At 38.1% G+C, this 15115-nt stretch overlaps 1 protein-coding gene across 4 annotated transcripts in view; it reads left to right on the forward strand.

Annotated features, from left to right (window-relative positions):
* rabgap1l (RAB GTPase activating protein 1-like) overlaps window positions 1-14998 on the forward strand; it is a 99343-nt gene extending 84345 nt beyond the window's left edge. For 3 of the 4 annotated variants that reach the window (XM_055056686.1, XM_055056701.1, XM_055056690.1), the window contains exons 20-26: window positions 6074-6166; window positions 9394-9504; window positions 9619-9723; window positions 11126-11209; window positions 11361-11432; window positions 11788-11988; window positions 12557-14998. In XM_055056686.1, the coding sequence (XP_054912661.1) occupies window positions 6074-6166; window positions 9394-9504; window positions 9619-9723; window positions 11126-11209; window positions 11361-11432; window positions 11788-11988; window positions 12557-12712 (822 nt within the window). In that variant the 3' untranslated portion in view covers window positions 12713-14998. Of the gene's footprint in view, window positions 1-262; window positions 772-6073; window positions 6167-9393; window positions 9505-9618; window positions 9724-11125; window positions 11210-11360; window positions 11433-11787; window positions 11989-12556 lie in introns of those variants that run through there. The other variant, XM_055056709.1, reaches the window with a different exon arrangement.
* The last annotated feature ends 117 nt before the right edge of the window (window positions 14999-15115 follow it).

Here is a 15115-nt window from a genome sequence, read left to right on the forward strand (position 1 = left end):
GGAAAGGATTTCTCGCGGTTTGTTTCTTTAATATAACATGTTTCTCTCCTAACAGCAGATTGCGAAGCTGTTATCAGATCTCTTGAAGGAGTTTTATTGAAAGCTTTAATTGATTCCTTTGGGATTCTTTGAATTCTCCCTCTCTGCATCTACTACTGTGGGAATGTAACTGAAGTCACTGCGGTTGATGTGACTACTTCCTTCCTATCGCTCATACACACTTCTACAGAGTGTAACCGTGTAAACAGGCCTTTCTCTTCATTTTCACGAGCAGCAGGAAACAGAAAAAGAGCGTTTGAAGAAGGGAGGAGCACCAACAAGAGAGAGTGAGCAGAAAGAGGGAAGTGCTCAGTGGAGAGGAAGAAATAGCAAACTCATCCTCCTCTGTCACGCACTTCTAGCGTTTCAGAGAGGGAGAGACAAACAGGTGTGCTGTGCTGCTCTCTCCCTTCCCTCTGCTCTCCTCCTCCTCAGTGGGCGTGGCTTTGCCTCTGTGGGACTCTTGAAGGCAGCCAGTCGCCTTCTGCACTTTCAGAGAGGAACAAAACCTCTCAGCCGCGGCTGCTTTACTTCCCCACTTGGTTCCCTCCTTCCTCTTCGTCCACCCCTCCTCCTCCTCCTCGCTGCTCGGAGCAAGCAGGAACCAAGATGATGCAGGAGGTGTCCATCATGGTGGCCTACGACGCTCATGTAGTGGATCGTCCGGGCGAGGAGGACACCTTGGCTTGTTTGGTGGCTCACTCTAAACCGCTGCGATCATTCAGACCTGTGGTAGGTCTGCTTCGTTTTCTTCTCTTTTGTATTTCTCTTTATTTAATTCACAAAACTGCCGTAGAGCTGCTCTTAGAAAAATCCATTTTTAGTGAAACTGCGTATTTCTTTCCACGTGGTTGTTGCTACGTACTCTTGAATGAGCGTGTGGGTGTTCATATCTCAGGAACCGTTTCTGACGTTTGGGGTAAATTGAGTAATTGTCTGCATGGGTTTGAGCTTCCCTCTCGTGGGTAATTTAATTCTTTGACCTTGTTTTCCTCTAATCTCCAGGTGGCTTTGTCCTTATTTTAATATTCAAACGTTGAGGCTTCTCTGTCATGTTGGAGCTTTTCTCCAGTAACCTTGCTGTAAAGTTTATGTTGTTTTGCTTTGTGTATTACCTGATTTGAGATCTGAGCCAGGAGTTTTGGGACTGAAGTTCCATTTTCAGCGTCAGGGATTCAGGTCAGGAAGCTAAAAGTGGTCCTGGTACCACTTCCTATCTTTTAATTGTGTGTCCTCTATCAGCGCTGACCTTCTGACCTCTCATTATCACACCAAATGGTCTGGAAATGGAGCATTTGAGGATGCATCTTTATCCTCTGTGCATATAGATGTCATGTGAGTTGCTGAAGATGTCGAGCTCTAATTTAGTTTGTCCATGAAATCCAGAAATGTCTTGAAAATGAAAAGATTGGTGGGGAAGTAAAGATTAAGAAAAGTGTCACTCCCTGTGTAATTCTGAAGGTCAATTGTCAGGTGACTCATTTAAAACTAATATTCATCCACTGTGGATAAAAATACCAGGCTAAAAATAAAATAAAAATGACGTGAAATTGCTTCATTTCTGTGAAGTATGCCAGAGATTTGAAGGATGTCTCAGTGAATACTTAAGTTCTTATTTATTTAGAAGATGTTGGTAAAAATGACAGAAAAACCTTGGAACCCTACAGTGACTCATTTGATTATAAGTTGATACGGTTTTGTTGAGATCTTTTTGCTGTTTTTATCCTAAAATCCCTTTAAAAGGGTTGGAGCACTGCGAAGAATAACCACTTAAACAAATTGAAAATTCTTTATTTATAGCATAACAGAAAGTATGTGACGTATATGAATCACGTGTTGAGAGATTTACCGTCAGAACTCTACCAAGCATTTCACTTATATTAACTGTTTCTCCTAATAAGAGATTTTCCCTCCTTGCAGCAGAGAACAACAGATCCACTTAGATGTGCTGAATTTGTTCTATCCTTCACGATAATGCAAAATTAAGACATATTTCATTATTTTTACAACTTTTTCAGTTAATTATGCCAAGAGAAATGGTCCTGAACGCATGAGGATGGAGATCTAGCAAACCGGCAGCCTTACATGGTCTTTAAATGTCCCTGTGGGGAACACAACCTCCCTGTAATTCACCACAGCAGTGAATGGAAAAAGACGATAGAATAAAGTTTCCTTTTCTCCACTGAATCAGTTCTTTGTTGATAAAAGCTTTACTGCACCACAGTTGTGTAGCTTTCAAAGCCTGAGACGCCATCTTTCATGGCGTTAAAATGCCGACTACAATTCCTTAAAATATGTTTTTGAGTCCTGAAAAGTAACTTCAGGCTTATATTACACATGTAATGGGTGAAAAATAGATTAAAATACTGATCAGACTGCAGCTGAAAACAGTTTCTTTTTTGTTTAAAAAAAAACAACAACACATTGGTAGTTGAAGCAAATTATCCTGACAAGATGCAAGACAATCATCCACAGAGAGCAAATGCTAATTTAGCTCAATCTGCTGATATTAGCCAGTATTTCATGCTTAAAGATGGACATAAAATAGAAAAAGTACTGTTAAAGAAAACATTTTCATACCTGATTAACTTTATAATAAACTTTATGCTCACAAACAACACCAGCATATGCATCTGTCCTCAGACTGTCTGTAGTAGCAGTACCAAAATCTGTTGTTTTATTTTCCAGGTTTAGATTGTTCCTTTCCTTATTTCTTTTCCTAATTTCAAAGACATGAATTCAAATATATTTCATCTAATTTAAAGTTGTACAAAAATATTATTTACCAAATTGTCATTGAGCTGCAACAATAAAAGGAAAAACATAAATGCTGGAGAATTACAGAGTGAAAAGTCAAGCCTGAAAACAGTTTATTTAGAAAAAGGTAATGACTTTTGTAAATACCTTTGAATACATGTATTTAAATGTAATTTTGGCTTTCTGTAGATATATTAAGTCATATAAGAGCAGCTTAACATTTCACAGGTCAGATAAAATGTGAAACATTTGGTTATGTGTTTTCAGCCTGTAGAGGAGAAGTCAAGTTTTAAAATATAGCGCTTAAAGTTTGTAAAATATGAAAAGCCTTATTCGTGGTTCATGAAGTTTGTTTGCATAAGAATCCTGGTCATTTGGTCGTAAAGGAGGAAAAGTCAAAGTTTTCAGCTGAAGGCAAGTTGATTGTTTTTAATTTAGTTTTGTCATGCTGTATTTCACAAAAGGAAACCAAGCGCTGATAAACAACCGTGTTATCAGCTCATCATTAAAAGGCTATTTTGGTATCACTTCCTGTGAAATGCAAGTTTCATACGTTAAATATAATTTTGAATCAGCAATACAAAGCAGCCGGTCCCAATTAAAAGCATGCTAGGGATGGTTTGGGCTTTATTTTAAGGTCACATCATAACATGCAAAAATAAATGTAATAAAATTACATTTAGTTGACACCCACACTGAAATGTTGTTGCATTTAGAAATATTATTGCATATAGATCAAGCATGGCACAACTCAATAAGGTAAACAAACCTCAGCAGGAACAAATGGAAAAGACCATGAGGGCAAAACAGAAGAATCAGTTGAACTGGACGTACTTGAGGTTGTTGGTGTTCAGAGCTTATCTCTAGTCAGACCTTTTGCTCCATATTTGTGCCAATGCCTTCTGGGAAAATGTCTGTTCAGTTTATTACCAATGATACAGAAGAAAGTGAAAGTCAGTCATCCATCAGAGGCTGAATCTAAGGGAAATTTTGTTTGCCTGATTTATGAGCTGTGACGTTAGCATACATCGCCGACTTGATTCGGGTCATGAGATTGTACGGTGAACTAACAGGTCAGTGTGGAGCCCACGTATTGCACACTGCTTTTTGCTTCAATGGTTTATCCATGAAGGGCGTCTACTTTGCACTTTTCCCTTTTAAGGTTTATAGAAACAACAAATGTGGTTGAAAAAAGTTATTCAACTGCGAAACATTGAGTCTATCTCTTAGGATGCTAATGTAGAAGATAAATTAAAATTTATACAAAGGAAACATTTCAAGGACTTTTGTTAATTTTATTAAGTTAGAGAAACCGTTTTTGACCTTAATATAAATATTGGAAGTGCACAATGTGCTCTTTCACTGGAAAACAAGCATCTCTGCCTTAGAGTTTTAAAGTTTACAATCAGGTTTCGGCTTGAAAAGGTTGAAAGATGCTATTTATATCCTGGAAGCTGTCCACAAATAGATCAAGTCCACAAAGATTATAGAACCCCTCACATGCTTTTAGTTTTTAACAAAATAATTAGTTTACCTCTCCTTTTCTGTTTGAAAAGAAGTAGGAAGAAGTGAACATTTATTTAATCCCAGCCCTTATCTCTGTTTAATGAAATATATTTATTACTGACTCAATAATCATCAAAAATCTGTAATTAAAACCATGTAATAATATTCACATTCCTGTTTAATATACGGGGCTAAAGAGCCAACAAATAAATTATTTTACATAGACAAAATGGTTACAAACTAACTCATAATGCAAGAAAATCTGCAGATAACAATAATAGTAATAATGACAATTATAAGTAATCAAACATACAGCGTCAGAAAAATTATCAACTCCTTGCCAATAAATTATTTTTAATCTTTGTTATATAACTGTAAATAAAATATAATAATAATAATAATAATGAAAAGTAATTATTACCCACAGTAGAAACCATCTCAGCACCAACACAGAAGCTTCCTTGTATCTGCAGTGCAGCCAATCAGCAACGAGTGAATGGCACTCCTTGATTGGCTGCTTTGCAAACAACACTCTATAATCTGTCAAATAGCATCGCGCCAAAGTATTTCAGCTTCCTAACCTACATTTTCTTTCAGTGTCTTCAAAGAAAATGCAGTCGAGCCGATTCTGGTCACCAGGGGATTTCTTGGTGAATCTGTGAAATTTATCAATCACTTCTATTTGTGTTTGTTGGAAACAAGTGAAACAGAGAGCAGCAAAGACTCAGTAAATTCACCTGATTAAATAAAACCACATCTCCTTTGCTTTCAAGATGTTTGATTAAATTTACTGGAGGACAAACAACCTATTTCCTCGGATTCAAATGCAGCTTGAAAGAGACTGAAATGAAATGCATCCCAGTCTCAAAAGAGAGGTCATGTGACCGGGTCGGACATGCAATCCCAAACCGCGACGGTGGCAACGCTGTTTCCACTCAGGGGAGATAACATCATCATCTACCTGCAGCACAGACCGAGGCGTATGGTGGTGAAATTATGAGTCACAGTTGTAGCTACACAATATTTCACAGCTGTTTGTCAAACAACATGATTAATGTTTAATCGGTTTTTACACCTGCAGCGTTGATGCAGCAAACATTTGCAGGTCGATGTTTGCGTCCACAGGTATAAATGTGGTACAAATGTGTTGTGCTGCTTGTTTGACTTTAGCTGATTATGAGGTGTTTTATGGTAATATTGGGTTCCTGTGTGCCAAAAATATGGTTTCAGCTGACTTTGTAGAGCCAAAAACTTTAATTTTAGAGTTTAGCTCTATTTTGTTCCAATTTAGATTGTCTAAATAACCCAAAGGTGTTGCTATGAAGATGAGTGAAAAATCCTTTAATCAGCCTCTTTGTGAAAAACTTAATTTCCAAACATTCAAGTCAAAATTATGAGAATACTTTTTTACATTTTACAACCTCATACTTTGAAGGGTTTTATTTGATTTGTTTGTGGATTACAATCCCAAATCAGTTCATAATTATCAAGGAAGGTACAAGGTTTCAATTTTCAACCTTTTTTTCTTTTAGAAATAAAAATTTGTGTAGATTTTTTAATTATCTTTTCTAACCTTTTGTTCTGCCATTTTGTCTATTGGATCAGGCATACATTATGCAAAACATTCGCCGTCAATTGCTCTGTTGATTTCCTCTGAATAAATCTGAATGAGACATTTAACCCTTTATTAAGCATGCAGACATTTAATAAAGCAGCATTTACAGAGTTCTGAGTAATGTTTACATTTTCAACTTTATTATTTATTTTTCAGGTTCCAACCAAAAAGCTGAAAAAGTTTGAGAAGGAGTATCAGACGCTGAGAGAGAGCCAGCTGCAACAAGAGGACCCCATCGATCGATACCAGGTTTTAAAAACTCTCAAATTGATCTAAATGCTGATAGAGAAGGTGCTAAATTTATCTCTTGGTTTATACTGGAAATCTTTATTTTTTTCTAATAATAGAAACAGCTTTCCTTTTTCAGACAGTGTTGTGCTGTTTGTGAAAGTATTTTTGGTTCCAGCATCAAGCAGCTCTCACTTGTCATTAATGATGCGGACATCTTTAAAAATAGGTTTTAGATTATTCTGCCTTTGGTCAGATGTGCTCAGCAGCAACATCTTTGTTCATGATGAGGTGGAACTGCAAGAGATGAGGCAGATGATTCGGCCTCCTTCACTTTTTAGTTCTGTTCATAGATTTTCTTACTAAGACATACTAGTTGACTTTCCTACAAACGCTGCAAAATTATTACATTTTATTTCACTATTTTCCAGGTCTGGATAAGAAAAGAAAAATAAAATGTAGCCTTTAAACACAGAGACATGGAAAAACTTTTATCTCAACTACAAACCTGTAAGAATTCAGGAGGAGGTTTATGATGGGGTGCATTTATTTCTTTTCAATCTCCTGCTGGAAGACAGTGAAGCTACAACTACTGATGCTTTAAGGCACTCAGGATGGTTTGTCATTAAATTCAAGAGCAGAATCTCACAGATGGAGGGTGCGCTATGATATCTCCATATTGGAAATTGTTTGTTGTTCCAAAATATAAAGAAATGGCAGGCGGCTGTCCCAAAGAAAAGAATGTTAGCTATTATATCGTTATCTGTCTCTCTGAGCTTTCACTCATCCATCAGTCTGTCCATCCATCCCTTCATCCTTCTGTTAGTCCTTCTCTCTGTCCATCTCTCCAATTGTCCAGCTAACCATTTAGTTAATAGCACCACTGAATGGGAGGCGTAGTCGTCTTGCAATCCGAAAGGCGCGAGTTCGATTCCAGCTTCCTCCAGGCCATTTTGCTTACAAATTGCTTATTGATGTTGGAGCTATTTGTCTGTTTTTTAAGTCTTTGATTTTAATTTGTTAGTTTAGTTATTATGTTTGTTTTCTTGTTCATTTATAGTTTGTATCTTTGTTAAATAATAGAATCAAATTTGTCGGTTAGTAATTTCAGAGTATTTATTCTTGTTTGTGACAATAATGTGACATATGAATGTTTAAGCTTTATGTAAATCTGTGTGCATGTCAGTGGTCATGGATTTTTTTGTACCGGTCAGTTAGAAATTTTGCAAACCTGTGGTGCATCAAATGACTGTCTGAGTTACTTTTGTCTCTGTTTTGATCAATCTTAACTTTTTTTGGTTAAAACTGACAGATAGGGTGAATGTAAGATGCTTGGAGTGATCAGTGTGACTTACTCATTTTATATTTGGTAAACTTCTTGCTTTTACGTTACAATTAACATTTTTTAAGATTTTCAAGATGAAGGCAGTATATGTTACTAAAGTGAAGACACAATTTCTACCTTTTAATGTACTGCATTGAAACCAATCATCTTTAAGCAACACATAAACAACCAGCACAGACAAACATCCAGAGTTGATTGTGGTCATTTTCTCCCAGAGACCAGGGCGATGCGCTGAAGGATAAACACCTAATTGTGGAGTAGAGGAAGGAAGGAAGACTCTAGTTGCAGATAAGATGTTAGGCTTGACCTAGCTGCTCTGGAATCACTTTTACGAGAAAAATCCAGAAACCTCCTGCTTTATTGGTGCAGATAACAGAATTAAATTAAAATTTTAAAAAAGTTGGAAGATTTCAAGTGTGAGGTATGTAGTTTTTTGCATGTGTGAATGTGAAGTCTGGTAAATTTCTCTTCTTCTGTCATGCTTTTGGTATTCAAAGCAACAGAAAATGGAAGCATTTATAAATGGAAAGAGAGTCTATTGAGAGAGAAAGCGTAGCTGGGAAGTGTGTGACAGGAAAGTGAGGCTGTCAGGATCATGTGTTGAAGTTTAGTCAGCGCTTCTAGTCGCTCTATCTGTGGACGTTTTGACTGCGGACAGGCGCTCGGTAAGCTTCCTCTGCTCCAAAACACATTCTCATGAAATACTTTTAGAGTTTTGCTGTTTTTGTAATCAGGAATATTTTCTGTTTGTTAGTTAAGGAGAATGCTTTGATTAGACAGTGGTAACAAACAAGAGTTTTATAAAAATATAAGTTTGGTGCATGTGTATCTGCAGCACAAATGACTAAATTAGGTGTTGGATGATAATCTCCCTGCATTTATTTTTATATATACGAAAGCTGAGCCATCAGTTCAGGTCTCCCATGCATATATCTGTGAATATTTATGTACGTTTAGTGTCACTCAAGCATTAGAAAATGCAATTATTTTGAAAGTGACAGGGAAATCAGGGTCAGATGACCGATCTTTGACAATAGCTTTTTGCTCTCATTAAATCCATGTCATGTGACACGTTTACTGCCAGCCTGGCAGTCATGAGACTCCACTAATGGGACTTCAGGATACGGTGTGGACACGGCCCAAAAACATAAAATCAAACTGCACAGCTGCTGTAATCACATCTCCAGAACATAAACGCAAAATCTTACCAAGTATTTCTGGTCTAGATTAAAGTGCGAGGTGCATTCTGTGCAAAATAACATTTAAGCTTGTGACTGTATGGAGCTTTAGGAGAGGGAAAAGCACAAACACTGTAAAACATGTGAAGGTGGTTGAACTTAAACATGAAAATCCATCTGCTGCCTTGAAAATGCAAATCAAGCCAACAAGAAAATAGTTTTTTTTAACTCAGAAATTAAAGTTTATGAAGTTGTTTTAGCATCAAGAGACAGGTTGTCTAAATATTGTTTTTTAAGTTCATTAATCCAGAATCGAGTTTTAACTTAATGCTGGAAATTAAACCAAATAATTATTTCACAATATGGAAGAAAAAAAACTGTCCTCACCGAGTTAAAGAGCCACATTTCACTATTATCTTCACTCACAATATCAAGTTAAAATGTCTACTTATGTTTCTTCAGAATAATTTAAATTCTTCTTTCAAATTGCATGAACAACATTTCTGATCTGATAATAAATTTTATTCAGCTCAAAAACATTTTGTGTGAACAGGACATTAAAATAAACTTTTTCCATAATAAAACACAGGAGTCAGGTCAATATAACACACTTCCATCTCAGAATACAACAACATCCCGCTAAGCATTCTGGGAAATAGTTCCCACTCCTGTCTTTTTCTTTTTCCACTTTTTTTAAATGTTAACTTAAAAACTCTTGTTCATAGAGAGAGAACCGGCGTCTACAAGAAGCCAGTATGAGGCTGGAGCAGGAGAATGACGATCTGGCACACGAGCTGGTCACCAGTAAGATCGCCCTGCGGAACGATCTGGACCAGGTAACACCACACCTGGACTTAGTTTTAGGAAAACAGTGTCACCCTCTACATTAGGTAACTGTATAGGTATCTGCATTGGCCGGTTGATAACTTGTGTGGTGTTGTTTCGATCAGGCTGAAGACAAAGCCGATGTGTTGAACAAAGAGCTGCTGAGCACCAAACAACGGCTGGTGGAGACGGAGGAGGAGAAGAGGCGGCATGAGGAGGAGACCGCTCAGGTAGCGTTTGTCCTCGGGTTACCGTCCCGGTCCTCAGCTAACGGCTGCATCTCGCTGAACAAAGCCTGTTTTCTCAGGCATTATCAGAGTTTCTCATGTGAAGCTGCATGAATGGCCTCCCTGTTCCGATCTTTAGGAGGAGAACGGCCATTAATGGCTGCATTCAGCTGCCGTCCTTGAGCAGAGAAAACTGATTCGGGTGAAGGGTGATGACTAAAGGTCATGTTATCGCTGCAGGACATTTAGCCAAAATCAGACAGAAATCGGATATTCTTGTTATTCAGACTGTTCTGCTCTTCGTTTGATCAAGAATTTGATAAATTAAGGGTTGCAACTTCAAAAACTTTTGCTGATTTTAATTTAGTTCAGTTCAGATTATCTTGTGCAGCGCCACCACAGGCGAGGAGGGGAACAGGTTTTCCAAATGGTTTGTTGTTTCATTTAGCAGAGTTCAGTGTGAAAGTGAATCAAACCGAGTCTATCGGACTACCAGGTGTGAAAACAGCTCACCTTTCAACATTAGATCTGCCAAAACACTTTAAATCACTTCTTAAAACTCATTTTTATTCCTTTTTAGCTTTTCCATAAGGCCTGCCTGTTGCAATGTGTGTTTTATTCTTATGTGTTTTATCTTTGTTTTATGAATACTGTACAGCACTTTGGTGCAGTTAATATCTGTTTATAAAGTGCTTTATAAATAAAATTGACATTATGAAGCAATAACCCAGGTTGGGCGGTGGCAGCATCATGCTGTGGGGATGTTTCTCTTTAGCTGCAACAGGGAAGCTGATTCGAGTTGATGACAAGGTGGATGAGCTAAAGACTCAGGTGGAGGCTCACATTCCTGTAACCCTACACATGCATCTCCACGTGTTTGAGTGGCCTAGTTAAAGTCCAGACATAAATATGAGACACATTTAAATATGATATTCTCCGTTCATACTTACTGAGCTTTTGCTACTTTTGCCAAGAAGAATGGACAGAAATTTCCAGATGGTTGAGAGAGAAGGTAGTTCTTTAAAGTTTTGAGTCTGAAAAGAAAGTGCATGCCACACTTTACAGATATTTAGCCATAGCAAATTACAAAACCAGCTGTAGCAGTTGAGCATCTTTTGAATCGATTATAATTGACTGGTCACCCTGTGTCTGGTGTTTCATTAAGAGAAGTTTTTATTCTCTTAGTGAAAAAAAGACTAAAAATGTAGAGGGGAGAAAATTGTGTCTGATGATCTTTCCTTTAATCTGTTTAATTTGTTGATTTGTTACAACCGAGCAACAAATTTAACACCAATAAATAAAATTTCTGTACATTAATCAGTAAAAATGGAACATCGACTGTTCAATGAAAGCGTTAACCTTTTTGTTTTGGCGTTTTTTTGTTTTTTTCTATTCGCTCCTTTAGCTGAAGGAGGTTTTCAGGCGGGAACTGGAGAAAGCAGAGATGGAGATCAAGAAAACCACCGCCATCATCGCTGAGTACAAACAGGTAACAGGACAACCCGGCTTCATTCATCTCATTTTCTAAATGTTAATGTCACCATAGGAAGATTATAATTTAGATGAGGAATAATGACTTATATGTTGCATTTATGACTGTATCATCTCTTGTGCAACTCCTCTTCCTCGCCTCGATTCAGATCTGCTCCCAGCTGAGCACCAGGCTGGAAAAACAGCAGGCGGCGACTAAAGAGGAGCTCGACATCGTCAGGGTGAGATGATACACGGCTAACGCACAGATGAAAGCTACGAGACATTTAAATTTCAGATTTAAAAAATAAATAAAAATTGGCCGAGGATTTTTTGTGCACCATCACAGCAACGAGGAGCTTGGATGCAGAAATAATCCCGTCTAGTCTTCATCCAACAGGCACTGGGAGGCAGCAGACTTTTTAAATTTAACTCTTAACACTTCAATGTGTTGCAAAAGTTTCCAGATTTTTTACAATAAATATCAATTGCAAGTTTAAGCTGTTTTTCTCTGCATCTTGCATCTAATCTCCCTGCTTTGCAGAGCTTTTTTACACCAGCGCTGTAAACAGACGTGTTGTTTGTGTCGCCGTGCAGAATAAAGTGATGAGCTGCGAACACTGCAGAGACCTGTTCAGCCCTGTGGGCTCCCTGCAGGCTTCGTCCCCCGGCGGCGACGGGACGTCCAGCGAGCCTCTGGACGAGGAGAAGGACGGGCTGAAGGAGCAGCTCAGACAGCTGGAGCTGGAGCTGGCTCAGACCAAACTGCAGCTGGTGGAGGCAAAGTGCCGGATCCAGGTGAGCAGAACCCAACCTGCTGAAAATAATCGGTGCCCCACAGGGAGAGAAGAAATCTATTTTCAGAAAACGGATTTAACTCTCTCCTGAAGTTCATCATTGTTCCTCACTGGGAAAAATTTAATGTCAGCAAAGGTTTATTTGCTGATGATTACTGGTTTAGCAATAAAAAGCCAAATTTTTCTTACACAATCTGATGCAATAAATCCGATTTATCGGTGCTGATTTTCTTAATTTTGGGAGATCGGTGATTGGCTGATACTTACATGTGAACCAATCTTATCCAGCTTCACAAGTAAAAACCACTTAAAATGATAAATTTCTCTTATTTTGCTTTTTATAGGTACATGTTTGAATAAAATGAACATTGTTCTTTTATTTTATGAACTACTGACATGTCTGTGAAATTCCAAGCAAAACTTTGGTATTTATTTGCAGAAAATGCAAATTTTTATTTGTTTGCAAATTTAATAAAAAATAAATGTTCATCCATAATGAAACAGGACGAAGCCCGGCCAGGGTTCTGGTTCTGTTCTCTGTTTACTCTGTTCCTCTCTCTGCGCTGCAGGAGCTGGAGCATCAGCGGGGCGTCCTGATGACTGAAATCCAAGCTGCTAAGAACTCCTGGTTCAGCAAGACGCTGGGCTCTCTGAAGAGCTCGGCCTCCTCGTCCTCCAGCTCCGTGTCCCAGACTCCGTCCTCTCCGAAGGACGGGCCTGCCTAGCTGGACCTCCACCACTTTGTCCCCTCTACATTCCCCTGCAGGACGCACTCTAGCGTTACGAACAAAGGCTGAAGAAAGTAGTGAAGGAGAAATGCAGTATTCCTTTTTTTCCAGTGGGTTGGAAAAAGATGAGCTTCCTTAAATTGCGATGAAGAGGAAGAGAAGACGTTCTCTGCTCTACAGCTGCACAGTCTGGTGCAGGTGAAGTCTGGAATTAGTTTCAAGTTAATTTATCACAAGCACCTTAACGGTCAAGTAGCACCATCTTGTGGCCAGTTGTTGCTATTGCAGAGAAATAAAGGTCAGGATTTTTCTAGTAGCTGGAACTTAAACCACAAAATAGAAAATGATTTTAAATCCATCACAATAGTTTTATACATCTACTATTAAAAACAGAAACATCCAGCACTCTAAAGAAAGGAATACTGCCTACAGTAGTAAATTAAAATATCACACAAGTTGCAATTCTTTATAGTAATATAACGTAAACAATGTTGTCTTATAAATATGTATAACTAATTGTTGACTTTTTTTATTTTAAATAATCTTGTACAGTTCCTTAAAAGAAAAAGACACAGAAAAGCTCTTATATTTCTTTTCTACTGTTTGGAAGTTGAATCTCATCTCTGCAGATGTTGATGTAAGCACAGTGTGTGAGGGATCGGCTCGGGTCCAAACGCCGAGGAGCCAAAAGGTGACGACCTGCAGAGAGTTTCTGCTCACCCCGAACCGTGTTCAACAAGTTTTCATCTCTCAGAACATTTATTGTGACAAACATTTTATGTTTTGCAACTTTTAATTATTTAATTTGACTATTTCTTTTTATAATTAGCAACTAATATTTTAAGTTTAAAGCATCAAGTGGCCAAATTTCTTTCAAAAAGGTATAAGGTCTTAAAAGTTGGCATTAACCCTTGTGGTCTCTTAAAATATTACAAAAAATATTAATCAAAAAGTAGATTGTGATCAAATGTTTTATTTAAAACAGAAATACAACAATTCTTCCTGCTGTTGCTAAAATAATCTCACATTTTAATTATTCCAGTTGTATTCTGTTGTATGTAATGTTGTTGCTAAATTTTTAGAAAGCTATCGTTTTTAATATTTGGCTCTTTATGAAGATTTGGTATTAGCTGATTAATTAGTTGGGCTGTTTGCAGTTGTAGCCAGTCGGCTGCTTGCCAAATAAACTCTCAGAACAGCAATACTTCAGTAGGAGTGATAGGGGGCGCTATTCTTTTTCTCTTCAGGTCTGTTCAGAAAAAAGCAAAACTTTCAATGCAACGTCTTTAAGCTAAAATTATCTCCTTAAAGCCAGAAACTCCAAACAGCTGAGCACCCAGATCATCATTCAGCTGCTACTTTGAATAATTTATCTCCAGGTAAATATATTTTATCTCATGACATTAATATAAAGTATTGCTGTCATTGCCAAACCGTCCTGAAGCCATCTGGTATGATTGTGCCAACGTCCCATTTGTTCTTTTATTTTTACATTTATTTTAATTTAAAGCACAAAAGCAGAAAACATTTCATATTCAGGTATATGTTGAGGATGATTTTCTTGCCAAAAATGTAAATTTTGATGCACTTTAGCTTCATGTCAGAGAAGCTGCTCGGCTTTATTCCTCTCTGGTTGACACTAAAGTCGGCCTTTGGACTCGGACCGATCCCACGTGTTCGTTATGTGTGTTTTCTGTAAATCAAACGTTTGAAGTCGTTTCTTCATCTTCACGTTGCTGCCTTTTCTGTTGATGACTGAAGCAGCTGGCTGGAGAGACGAAAAGCCATCCGAGTGTCTGAGAGCATCAGCTGTGCCATAAGAGCCTCTCCACGGTCTTCCTCTGCTCCGCGGACCGTCTGCGCCACCCTGAACGTTACTTTATAGCAGACAGATTACGTCCTAATCCCAGGATTCACTTCTCCATGACATTCCTGTTCTTGTCGGTCTGTGAGTGGAAGTGGTTGAACCGGGTGGAGGGAGCTCCCGGTCTGTTATGTGCACTAACCAAACGTGGATATTTTAAACACTATTTTAAGATGTTTGCTTTTATCTCATAACTGTTGCTGAGAAGAGATCGGCCCATTTCTAATCTAATTCAGTTCATTTCAGAGACCCGGAAGCAGCAGATGAGTCAGATTAGAGGCGGCTGTCGTTGTGTGGTTTACAGTTTGTTGTGGAGATCTCAGTCTTGTTACAGACGGCTCCTCAGCTGGTCTGACTTCACTGTTTCCCTGTACAGAAACTGTTTCTGCTGCATTAATAAACTTCAGTTTGTTCATGAAGTCTCAGCTTTTCATTGAAACGAAACACTGAACATGAAGCAAAGCGTTAAGCCAGGTGTCGTGTTGACAAATCGTTTTTCCGTCAGTCTATTGACCATAAAATTGGACAAATACAAA

The sequence above is a fragment of the Poeciliopsis prolifica genome, unplaced genomic scaffold (genome assembly GCF_027474105.1).
Source record: "Poeciliopsis prolifica strain line A6 unplaced genomic scaffold, Auburn_PproV2 SCAFFOLD002, whole genome shotgun sequence".
Classification (NCBI taxonomy): Eukaryota; Metazoa; Chordata; class Actinopteri; order Cyprinodontiformes; family Poeciliidae; genus Poeciliopsis; species Poeciliopsis prolifica.